Here is a 13,661-nt window from a genome sequence, read left to right as displayed (position 1 = left end):
AGGATGTCGACCATGGTTTTACTGATCGTTTTATTTCTTTTAATTTACTCGGAGACTTTTTTACACTTTGACTGACAACTTTTCGATACTTATTCAGTTATAAATATTTATTTGAGTAAATACAGGACAAAACAGTGACGTCAAATCAATAGCCAAAGGAATAGGAACAGAGTCTTATCCTTGAACTTAAGTACTTGTTGCAATGAAGAGAGCTCAACGCCGTGCTAACCTCGAATAATGGTTGAAATATTTACGTTTTGTACACCAATTTATTATTATGTTTCTATCCTTACCCCTACTAGCCCTAAGATAGGAAGGAGAACATAGGCAGAAAGGTATTCACTACTCAATATAGCTGCGCTGTTTCCTTTTGTACTCTCCTTCATGAAAAATTAATGAGCTTCAGTGTGCTCCTCTCCCCTTCCCAAGGAATATACATTCTTGTCCTTTAAGGCCACCTTCCCGGTACCATTAGGGATGCTGTCTGATGTCATGAGGCGGTACTCTAAAATATACTAGCCCAAGAGGAGGATCTTAGGACGACAAAAGAATCAGAATTAGATTGGAAAAGCCTGGAAGAATCCTTCCTAAATAAGAGACAACATTCTATTGGTTTGGAGCCGACGGAGAAGGGGGTGTACTTTTTCCAATATCATCCAATCCTATTACGCCTCAACTCTTTATCTTCTCCCTCCTTTTCAATTAGTTCTTTCTCCGGAACTGTTGTACTGGGGTCAGGGCTGAATTCTTTCATTTCAAATATAATCTCCAGAGTAAGAATAAGGTGGCTTCATTCATTTATTTCAAGTTTACCTTCGGTTTCTTCTTCCTTCAGTATTTTCTAATGAGCATTCTTGCTAGTCAATACATATTAATGACAAATTTATATTAAATGATAAACAACTAGCCTTTAAAAGTTATTGTTTACAACAGGAGATTTCTTTTAATTTCTCAATGGGTTAAATTGATCGAATTAAGGTCTTACAAATGATCCAAATACCGTGTTAAACCTACTTAATAATGTATAATATATTATATCATGAATAGCCGTATGTAATGGTCCGGAATGCCAAAAAAGCATTAGAAATATTTTACAAAACGATGGTTGAGAAGGAATGTTTCTTGAATGATATTATTTTGTTGATTTTTCAAACTTTCGCGGTACCACAGCCTAAGCAACGTTACGTAAGATCTATACAAACTCAAGTAAAAAATTACTTATGTGTCTTGTTAAGTAGAAAGGGAATAACTGAGACTTTTGGATGTATAATATTGCATAATTGGAATTATGATACCCAGTGATTCATTATTATTAAATAAGCCTGAAGTACTATAGCAATTGGTGACAATTCTTAAACAGTTTTAAGGTTATATCATATAGATATGGCTTCTTAAAGAATTATCAATCATGTATTAAGATCATCATTATTAGAGGAAGAAAAAGGAGGCATCAAAACTCTAATATAGCTCTAATATGCCAAAAGGTTCGTATCCACTGAGTATGCCCCACCGGTGGTAGTGTAAGGCGCGAGAGGATAGGAAGGGAAAGAGGAGTATAAATTTCGAAGGGTGGGCAGTTTTGGTAGACAAGTAATCATAGGTGATATGTCAGATATCCAGATTATTATCCGTTAAAAATGCCTAAAACTTTCAAATCCTAATCGAATTATAAAAGAAAGCATGTTGAAATTCCATCTGTGGTTCCTAAGCAAATTAATTTTTAATCTCTTAGTTGGTTCACAATTTCGGAAACGTATAAATTTGTACTTAAGAGGGCGGTGTATATCATCGGGTCCTGTTTTGGTATTTTATTGAAGTCCTCAAAGGAAGAAGACAGCAAGGATTTGTACACTTTCTAATTCTTTTTGCCTAACCTTGGCGGTGGGTTTTTCATGGCCATAACTTCCACAGTTCAAACGTTCCGAAACATCCCAAACTGTATTTGGAAGTTTATTTAATTTTTTTTGCCACCAAGGATATTTTCTCCTTCTTCTTTTTTTTTTTTTGTTGATAAAACAAAAGACATTTTTTCGGATACGGAATTTTTCAGAGACCTGAAATTAATGGCACAACTATTCAATTATAGAATATAATTAGAAAAAATTAATAATAATTAAGATTAAATTAATAACAAAGAATAAAATCTTGTTTATGAAGCTTATGTTTTATTTCATACAATAGTGCTTACGGAGAGTAATTATAATATAACCATTGAACTGAACCAGAATAGCTGAGTTTAGTACTACAAATGCTGTTTCTACTGGGATAAGAGACCGTATTTAATAAAGAATAAGTTTAATAATAATAACATTAACAAATAAGTTTTACACTGAATTTCTATAAATCAATATTATCATGTAGGATGGAATGGGGAATATGTAGAAATGGAGTAAAAGCGGCAATCGTTGGAAAAATAACAGCATTTGATCGCCTTTCTTTGAGAATCTTTTAACTTTTTACAGTTTCCACTCAATTCACTCAATATTTCAAAAACTAGAGATCAAACTCATTGAAGAAAAAGTACATAGTCCCATACACAAAAATACAGGAAAAATAAATATACCAATATGTTGTTTTTTTTTGCTTTGTTCACATTTAAATCATTACAGATATTGTTATTTTTTACGCTAGTCCAAGGCATCCTGCTTTTGTCAAATTAATGAAGTAGTGTTTTCTAATAATGTATATTTTTTTAATTAAGAAATTTCTCCTTTTGTTAAATTTAATTATTCGAATTAATGAAATAATGTTTTATAATGAGGAATTATTGAAGGTCAATGGCTCATCTGATAAAATTTTGGGTGACTTCACCCTAAATAACAACTTTAATCAAGGAAACTCTTGGTAACGAAACAGAGCTCTAATTAGCCCAAGTAATCCGACAGAGGGATCCTTAAGCAGTGTGGTTGGAGTCGGTGTACCGCAGGGCCACCAACTTGGTCACCCATTAATTCAAGCGCCAACGACAACATCCACCCAAAGACATTCCAGATAATTCCTGCTAAGCCTTCACCTACTCATAATATATATTGGGGGGTTAGCAGTTCATCGGTTAAGGAATAATCAACCGCTAATAATTAATAAATAACTGATGACAAATAGTCCCTAATTATTTGCTTTAAAACTCTACAGATGTTAAAATACTTGTAAGGACACATTCACTACATATAAATACATTTTACAGTAATATTTGATAGCGGAATAACCACAAGTATGTACGCTATTGCGTATAAAAATAAATATATTAGAAAAGCTATGGATTCGAAAACCTTCAGGACTTTCGCTCCTAGAAATTGGTTTTCATGACTGTTGGCAAAGCTTCAGGAAGAGTTTCCTATGTTAAGAGGTTATGGATGTACTGCATATATTTAGGACTAGCAGGATCTAATCGATCAAAACTAGCATAATTGCACTTCCACCGCAAAAAATTACCTTACATCATGGACCAACAAAATGGATTGTTGAATCTTAATACCATTGGTTATCTGATATGGATATAATATCTAAGAGATAATTCCATCCATTAATATAACACGTTGCTACATCATTAATTCATTGCAAGGCGGCGAACTAGAAACTAGTATTTATTAATTTGAAACTACCAAACTGATGAAACCTTGATATAAGGCATAGAGATATAAGGCACCTCACTACAAGCCATCCGTTTGTCAAGCGTGCATCTGGATATAAAACACTTCTGTCATGAACTCGGGTTATAGCTGTTCCCAGTTAATATGCAATAAATGAATGCAAGCCTAGTTTTGCAATATAATAAAATTTTAGTGTTCCGATATCATTAAATTTATTTCTGTAGAATTTAATGATATCGGGACACTAATAAGGTTAATTATTTTAAAATTTTGTTCAGAAGCAATCCATAAAATTTTTTTTTCCTATATATATATTATATTATATATTATATATATTTTTTTCCTATATATATTACTAAATATATTTTTCCATAAATTTTTTTTTTATAAGAACAAATTATAAGAATATAAAATACAAATATCATTTAAAAAACCTTTTCAATATCAATCAGTTTTCCTAGTTATATTACAGCAGTTCATACAAAATTTTATTAAATTCCTGAAATGGTAAAAAGTATGCTATTCTAATATTACCGGCTTAAAAACTACAAAGCGATTCAATTGTTTCAGCGTGACAGGAATGATAAAATTATTTAAAGATACAAAGAGAAAAAATACATTGTCCAATTTCCACTATAACACTCAATATATTGAAAAGGGAGACAATGGATTTTTCCATTATGGCCACAAAGAGTCCAAGCAAAAAATCCCACAATAATTGGAGGGAGAGAAATTAAATCTGAATTTAATTTTCCAGCTCTAAAAGTTATGAAATGGTTGATAAAAACCAGTCCCGAGAGCCAATTCAACTTATAATTAGTTAAAATAAATCGAACTAAGCTCCAATTCGACAAAGAAGTATTTAATTAGGATAAGAAAATAAAACAAAAATCCGTATCCACCATAACTTTTTATTTATTGATATATTCTTAATTACTGAATTCAGTCTAGTAAAATATAGCTCAGCTTCATTCCCTGAAGTTGCAGTAGACATTGACCAGAAACCTAAGTGAATTAATCAATTATTACTCCTATTTCTAATTATAGGATATGGCCACTATGGTTGATTACAGGAGGGATCTAGCTGAGTAAGACAGATGTTAACCACATTACCTTCCGACTATAAACAAACGCTGGTCCAAGTCCAGCAGGACTGAAATAAAGCTCAAAACATTTTCAAATTTTGATAGTAACAGAAAAGCGGACATTTGAAATTACAACTTTGAATAGCTTAATTATGCCCAGTAGAGTGAAAAAAATAGTTCAAATATTTACTCAAATACGAAGACACATTAAAACAATACAAAATTTTGAACAAAAAATACTTTCGAGCTATAACTGGTTCACTATGGAAGCAAAAAAAAAAAAAAACATTACAAACACTTATATATTTATTCCAAGAACGCTAAAAAGAAACTGGTTAAGATATCTCCTAGGTTCCTTTTAGACACGAGATGATAGTTATATTCACATAGAGTCTATTTTTTTCGCGATGTAAGTGAATGGATATGAGATAAAGATTAAAAATAACTAAATAAAACATAATATATATAGTTGACCGTAAAAATTGATATATAAGAAGATGGTCAGGGTTGCGGTCAAAGGAGAAACAAAAAAATAGTTGTAAACTATTTTTGTTTCTCCTTTGACCGCAACCCTGACCATCTTCGTATATATAAAAACATAATATGTTTATTTTTAATTTGTACGAATTAGGTAGCAATTTCTCAAATCACACATTTACTTTTTTGTGTACAAATCAAAAGTAGTAGTAATGTATATACATATATAGAATTCAGTGCAACAAAATGAAGGACTGTAACCAAATATACAAATAAATATTCTAGGAAGAAATTAAGTGTTTGTTTATACATACACAAATCATTAGAATAAAAATATAGACAGTTATTAAAGATTCAAGAAATTAGAACTTAAAAAGCTATTAACTACAGAACTTATGCACCAAAAATGAAGAATAGAAAGGCCGTTAATGTGATAATTAATTTCGAGAATAGACAGTTAACAGCGGTAAGAAGATAATCGAGAAAGTTTTATTTTCTATCACTTAAAAACATGTACAGTGTGAACAAATGTTATTTATTGTGAACTTAGTTTGATGTAAATTTTATTGTTTATAAGAGTTTTTGTGTATTTAAAATTTTTTTGTATAAGGAAGTTCACAACAAAGGTCATGTTTCCCTAAGCTTACTGACGTTCCATTTCAAAAACATTCCTAATATTTTCTATGCTAGATAATATCAGTTGATATAGCTTTTTAATTTAAATGTCTCATTTCTATGTGTTTTTTTATTTGGTGGTCAGGAGAACGATACATTTCTCTTGACTATCCTTACCGTTCTAAACTGTAAATAATTTTCTCGAAATTAGATCATAAAATTAACCCCCTTACAATTCTTCATTTTGTGCGCATAATGGCTGTAGTTAATAGCTTTTTAAGTTGTCATTTACTCGCCTTTTATTATCTGTTTACATCTTTGTTCTGATGATTTATCTTTGTGTAAGCAAACACTTATTTTCATCCTAGAAGATTTATATGTATATTTGGTAATATTCCATCATTTTGTGGTTCTGAGTCCTGTATATAAATACATATTACTATTTCTTTTGTTCTGTAATTCCTGTACACAAAGCAGTAAATATGTGATTTGAGAATTCGTAAAAATAAATATATTAACTATTTATTTATAATATTTATTTTATATCCACTCCTACCACTTACATCGTTAAGTATTCCAGAAATAAAGTGTGTTATAAAAGTAGACAGATATAGACTTAATAGAAACTGTACCTTCATATAGAATAACTGTACTAACGATACATAACTCATAACGATACATAATGAGGTAAAACAACCATAAAGAAAAATTAATTAAAGAATACGCCAAATTAAATCTTAACACCAAAGATGCCCACAGAAAAGATGCATGAAGAAAAAGTTCTCCAGAAGGAGCTCATTAAAGACATATTATCCACGGTAAATGGATATTAACAGCTTTTATAAGATGGGAAAATGATAAAGCTGTTAATAATTTGAGTTGGAGTTGAGTAGCGAGTTTGAGAAATAGCTAGGAAAGTTGCCTTAGTCTTTAAGCTAGTTAATAAGTCCGATGACGACAAATACGAAGGGAAAGTTTCTATTACTGTTGAGGAATGCAGGAATTAGGTAGAAGGGGGGGGAGGGTTTCAATTCCCAACGCCAATTGCAAATAGAAAACCTCGGCCCGTTTACGTAGTGGTTTCCTCAACAATCATTATATTCAATGACCATACATGTTTATTTGACTTATTTTTGTATCGAGTATATTTTTTTTTTTTTCTCTACGGTCGCGTTATAAATTAAAAATTCAGTAGTTCAATTAATTTATTGTAGATTCTTTGGCAAACTCATGAATAGGGAATCGAATCAGAGAGTTGACTTTTGCTAATGAATCTCAACAGACACACAGCAAAATCTATCTTCCTACAATTTAAATAAACTTATGCACAATTAATTTTAAAAATACTTCTTTTTTTTTAATACAAAAGTAAATCAAAAGAGATATTTGACAACAGGTCAGTCAGTTGCAGGTCTTCCCCAGTTGTCCAAAACAAAAATAAAAATACCTAAATATTCTGAGGGAATGAGAAGTCAAGGGGTTCAAGTGATAATTTGGGGAATAATAATTTATTTTCTTTACCTATGCCTGAACCAAATTATGCTTCATTATTAATATAATTGTTAAATTATCAGATATAAATTAACAAATATTGATAAAGTCATAATTTTTTGAACAATGAAGCGTAATGCCTCTGTCTGGGTAAGGTAAGTTAAATCTACTTCATACGGACAACTATTTTCTTCCAATATGAATAAATCTATTTTTTTTTTATGTTCTTTTACAATAAAAAATAGGAAAAAGACAATAAGAATCAACCGTTGAAAAGTAAAGAGTGAATCAGTTAAAAATATTGAACTTCTCAATTCTCCTTTTGAATGTAAAAACTTAATAATAAGGGTTTCAAAAATTCTCAACCTCACAATTCTATATCATACCGTCGGGATATTATAGGTAGTTATTTAGTTAGTAGTTATTTTGTTATTTAAAAATTTTTTTAAAATAGATCAGGTTTTGATTTAATAGGGGTTTCTCACAGTATTTGTATCAGGTTAAGGCCCAAAAACTAAAAGCTCATTTTTTTTTATTTCTCGTCTAAGGGTATTGGGAAAAATTATATGAAATCTTTTTTTTTTTTTTTTTTTTTTATGTAAAATTTGATTTACAACGAAAAAAAAAATGTAGCGGTGATCCAGCGTTCTTCCAGTATTCTGAGATTCCTATGTATGAATGACAATTTTGGGCAATACACAGAGTTGATGACCATAGTGGTTTTTTAACTGGTGAGATTAATGTTCTTCTGAAGAGCTCTTAAAGGATTACCATGAGAAAATTAGCTTCTTACGGAATCTACAACAGTCTCTTATTTTCTGTAACTGCCAACCATGTGACCCCATATAGTGGGGATATATATATATTTTTTAGGTTAACACCCACTTGATCCTTTCTCCTAATTTTTTTTAATTCTTTCTGAAAGCCTGGTCTTGTATTCTCTTTGAATATAAACCTAAGTCAATTAATAAGGAGAACGAAAATTATTCGGGAATAAAAATAATTTAATTAAATTAATTACTAAAATCATGTAAATTAAGATTTTACATTGAATAATGAAAAGAAGAACAGGAAAGTTAAATAATTGAAAGCAATATAATAATGATAAGTGATACGGGATATAGACTGATCTACTAGATATCTAGGGCTATGTGACGTATGGCGATGAACAAACAATCGAGCCAGAAGGCAATCTCCGGCGGATATAGATCGATCAAGAAAGATAGATCAAGTTATCAGGACTGATATCTAATAGATGGTGATAGCCCTCAAAACCGTAGCAGCGGTAATATCAAAACAACTTTCGCTACTACCGGACCGTACGATGAAAGTTAGTAAAACTTCCTGTAGCTGAAAGAGTCGTAATACTTTTTCCATTTTCGAGCCCTTATAAATCTACGAGATTTATTTTCAGCAGTTCATTTATGTTTTACTATAGCAATAAATAGGGATGAGATTTTCAATTGATAAAAAAGTTAAAATATGTGTTTATTTTTACACAAACATGAAATAAAAACACGGAAAAAAATTAATGTAAAAAAATACGAAATGTGAAAATTCAATAGAATGCCTGTAAATGTCATATGCCGTAGTCAACATTTAATTTGTTTAAAGAATGTTTTATAAAAGAAAAAAAAACACAATCAATTTCAACGGGTATAAGTATTTGAAATTGGTTTCAAATGAAATTTTCAACAAACAAATTATATACGATTGCGTTGCTAAAACCAATTTGGATGGGCCTAACGATCTTTCTAGATTCACATATATAAAAGGTGCATATTGGACGAGAAAATAATAAAATTCACAAAACTAAGCTGAGCAATTCTACCACGTTCTTCTTCTGTAACATGGATAAGTTGATTTGATATAACATGAACTTTTATTTTATTCTATTTTGTGGATACGAACATCATTTACCAAAGCCTGTCATAATCGATAAATAACAATGACTTGAACCGCAACAGACGTCAAAGATTTTGCCACGGTGCAAGTTTAATTGTTTTGTTTTTTGCATTGTAAAATTAAAAAAAAAAAGATTATCTGGAGTATTATTTTTTACAACATGAGTAAAAAACACATAATAGCCTTAGATGGAATTACTAATTGGTAAGTTTTCAATATTTATTGTACGTTAGGAAGTCCCAAGACCATCTTATTTTTAGATATCTTAAGCATTTGGTAACCAGCAATAGTTCGGGGCAAAAGGTGAACAAGATGGGTTCTATGTGAAAAGGCATTTTCTAGAAAAAACTTTTATTTTGTATATGAAACTGAAACATTAATTATTCAGAATATTTATGGGTGAATACAAAATTAATTTAGATAATGTTTCTGATACAACCAGGCACCGAATGCGATAAGAAAGAAACAAGGGCATAGGTTAAGTGATTGGTAATCGATTCCATGTGTTCTTATAGAAATTATTCTTGAAAAAAATATATGTATTATAATTATTAAGAATCCATGACTTTGATATAAAAATTTCTATATCTATAATTTTTTTTTTAAATTCTTATATTAAAAAAAAAATTAAAATCTATACCGCTACAACCCATGAAGGGTCAGAGGTTCAGTACTTTGCAAGGAAGTACTGTTACTAGACCAACGGTTGTGCAAGGGGGTTATTTGGTCAGAATCACGCTCGACCGCCAGATTTTTACCCAATTAAGGAGGCTGGGTGGACCCCAGAAGGGCTACAGAACCCACAAGAGTTAAATTATTATATTAAGATTTATTATTTTTATTTTATTAAATATTAGGATATATTAATAAATTAATTAATCATTGAGACCATTTTAGATTACAGTCCCTTTAGATCAAGGATTGAAATAGTAAAAGTCAAGTTGCGGTCAATGAAATAATGCTATTTTTCGGTTGGCGTTCGTTAAACCCAGACAGAGCGATTATTCACTTAAAACAATTCTTAGTAGTTGGTTCTGCCTCAGAGATATTGCTCTAAGTAGCAGATGAAGTCGATAGTTGATTTATTCTTCCATTTTAAATTTTATTTTATAATTTCTATGCTAGCCATTTTTGATTAGAAGAAACTAGAGGTGTGCATGAAAAGGTCCTTTGAACACGTTCATACGTTTATTTTTTTGCATAACGAAATTTGTATTAAACTACCTACGTAATAAAAGAGGGGTAGATAAATATTTTAGTAATTACAAAACAAAACAATTATATACATTAACTACCTAGGAATATGGGTTAGTTCAATAACCTGACTAAAGGGGCCCAGTCAAAGTATTAACAAGATTTAAGAAATTACTCTTCAAGGCTAAAGACCATATTGCCCAGTATATTAAAACAATTACAGTAATAAATGTACATAATATTTATTATAATTGTCAAGATTATGCGAATTGGAAGGATAAATACCGGAATATTTTTCTGCCTCAGGTCAGCTAGGCTGTTACTGTCAGGTAGACTGTTAAAGTTCCTTGTTAATAGGAAAGTGAGAAGTCTTGCTAGGTATTTAGAATAGAAGCCTTGGATATATAAAACAGGAATATTCCTGTTTTGAAGTCTAGTGTGAAGGTTATGCATGTCTTTTTCATCGTCTTAAACTTGACTGTTGGACAAAAATGCCTATTTTATATTTCTGCCCATAATAATAATAATAATAATAAAGACTTAACGAACCCGAAGGTTCGATGCCGATACCACCAAACGCTCTCTGCATACATCCTTCCAGTAATGCCTCTCCAAACCCAATTTCACTAAATCTGTTTTAACACAATCCTCCCATCTACGTTTCGGTCTACCCCTCGGACGTTTATCCGTTGGTTCAGTGTTTATTACCATTTTAGGGATCCGCTTGTTACTAAGCCCTATAACCTAACATGCCCATCTTATACGCCGTTATGCTATAACTTGAATTATATTTACCGGGTGAAGGTCCATTAATTCAGCGTTGTGTAATCTTCTAAATTCTCCCATTAATTCATCCTTTTTCGGTCCGAATATTTTGCGTAATACTTTATTTACGAAAACCCTAAGACGCTGTTCATCCCTTAGTGTAAGAGGTCACGACTCACATCCATAAAGAACAGTGGGAAGGATAATAGTTTTGTAAATTCTAATTTTTAAGTTTTTCGTTTAGAGGCGCGAGCTAAGCAGTTTCGAAATCGAAAAATAACAAGAATTTCCCGCCTTCAACCTAGCTTTTATTTCCTTATCAACATCATTTTTTCTAGTTACCATATAAACCTAAACTACTTAAACTTATCTACCTGTTCAAACGTATTTCCTCCTGTATCTATATCACCGAAATTGCTCGCGTTTCTACTGCTAACCATATATTTTGGTTTATCCAAATCCCGTATCTATGCCCATAAATATCATTGAATTACTTTAATCCTTATAAAATTTCAATGAATATTACGGTTTAAACTAAAACAGGTTATTTTTTTCTAAATATGCATCTAATGAATAAGATATCATATAAGTACATAAAATGAAGTAGAAAATGTAAAAAGGCTACTCACAATGTTGACACTCTGCTGTTCGAGACCGTTGATTTGCGGAGGGCCCTGCGAAGGGGAGAAGGGTGCTGGAGCCTGCGGCCCGGCCTCCTTGGCCTGGGGAGCCGGGGGGTCCTTGAGGGCCGCGGGGGGACTCGCCACAACAGCGACTCCAGCAGCCGCCGCCGCCGCCTCGCCGTTCTGGGGCTGGAACTGCGCCGCAGCCGCCGCCGCTGCCTGCTGGTACGGCGAAGCCGTCATCCCAGCCTGCACCATGTGCTGTAACATTAATACATAGTATATTAACAATATGATTAATAATTATTATAAAAAATTAAATATTTTTTAGGCTATAAAAAGTATATTAATTGAGAAATTTATATAAAAATTGGATATATAATCTAATACTGGAAAAGTTATTACAACAAATGAATATAGACTTGACAATAATCTCAATTTATGCACCTACTACAGGCTATTAGTGTAATTTATGTTTAACATTATAGATAATATAGTGAAATTTGGTCGACAGCTATAATACCCAGTAAATAAAAATTTTAGACGAAGATATACCAAAATAAGTTCTTGACACTGGCCTGGACAAAAAGGTTATAGAAGAATAAACGAAGTTGGAACAAACGATCAAAAGAAGTTGTGTTTTTAATTAATCACCCACTCTCAAACAAGAAATCATTATAAATTATAATAATGAACAAAAAAAATTGTAAGTATCATTAAAATGGACAAACGTTTCTACAAAATCTTAAACTTCTAACGCCGCTAAGGGAGGCTTAAGAAATGCCACTTATCGATTCTCGGCGGAAAAATCCCATCCGACTGTTATATTTAATAATTTCAGATATGCCTAGGTCAAAACAGGTCAGAACACTCTACAGTGTTTTCCATAGAGAATTGAAAAGTAAGCATTATTCTACAAGCGCATTAAGTTTGGCAAAAAAATAAATAAAACATTTAACTTTACTAGGATATTTTTTCTTCTTTAATTTCATATTGAATGTTAATCTTCGAGAAATTCTTAGTTTTCTTGTCATAAATGAAAAACCAAAAAAAGTTGTAAATTTTTTTTTTTTTATATGTTTGCAAAGTCGTTTGAAACAATCGATATACCTAAAATTTGGATTTAGCACCCCCAAAAAACATATGCAACCATTAACAAACCACAAAGAACTTTTGGAACAGTTGATAAAAAAAAATTCTATATTCTTTCTTAGGAATGGACTATAAACCAGTGGTTCCCAAAGTGAGTGCTAGAGTACCGAAGGCAAAGCCACTTCCTCAACATTTTACAAAATAAAGAAAAAGTGGCTAATATGACTTTACAGCATTTACTTTACATAGTTTTTTATTTTTTTCCGACATACTCAACCGCTCTAAGGACAATTGTGTGCCGACAATGAAATTGTTTTTGGCTCGACAAGGGTGCTGCGAAATGTTTTTAGCCCAAGTAGAGTGCTGCGAATTTTTTATCCCAAGAAGGGTGCCCTTAAAAAAGTTTTGGAACGACTGCTATAAAATATAGTGAGAGAAACAGATTACTTTTTCGAGAGCGTCAAGAAAAAAATATTTATATTGAGGTGTAGATAGTTGACCGTAGATTAATGCTTGAAGAAGTTTGTCGGGGGGTGCGGTCAGCAAAGGCAGTTCGAATATTTCCCTCCTCTAAGACACAACCCCTGATGAAGACCTGAAACTCAGGTCGAAACGTCGGCATAAAATAAATAAATATGGTTTTGTTTATTTATGTTGTTCTTTGCTGACCGCACCCCCCGACAAACTTCTTCAAGAAAAAAATATTTACTGATTACATAAATTGCAGAGAATTAAACACACTCGACATGCCTTAGCCAAAAAATGGAAAAAGGATATTAAATTATGTTCTTTGTTTATTCAGAGCTCCCAGAATTATGGTGAGA

The 13,661-nt window shown here is 31.6% G+C and overlaps 1 protein-coding gene across 16 annotated transcripts in view; it reads right to left on the bottom strand.

Moving 5' to 3' along the window:
- Window positions 1-13,661, bottom strand: part of Rbfox1 (RNA-binding Fox protein 1) — a 230,189-nt gene that overhangs the window by 49,874 nt on the left and 166,654 nt on the right. For all 16 annotated transcript variants that reach the window (XM_067047937.1, XM_067047939.1, XM_067047943.1 and 13 more), the window contains one exon: window positions 11,752-12,006. In XM_067047937.1, coding sequence (XP_066904038.1) covers window positions 11,752-12,006 — 255 coding nt within the window. The remainder of the gene's footprint in view (window positions 1-11,751; window positions 12,007-13,661) is intronic.

The sequence above is a fragment of the Halyomorpha halys genome, unplaced genomic scaffold, assembly GCF_000696795.3.
Source record: "Halyomorpha halys isolate HHAL.00 unplaced genomic scaffold, Hhal_1.1 Scaffold343.1, whole genome shotgun sequence".
NCBI lineage: Eukaryota > Metazoa > Arthropoda > Insecta > Hemiptera > Pentatomidae > Halyomorpha > Halyomorpha halys.
Note: the sequence above shows the minus strand (reverse complement) of the source record. Positions and strands in the feature narration are given on the sequence as shown.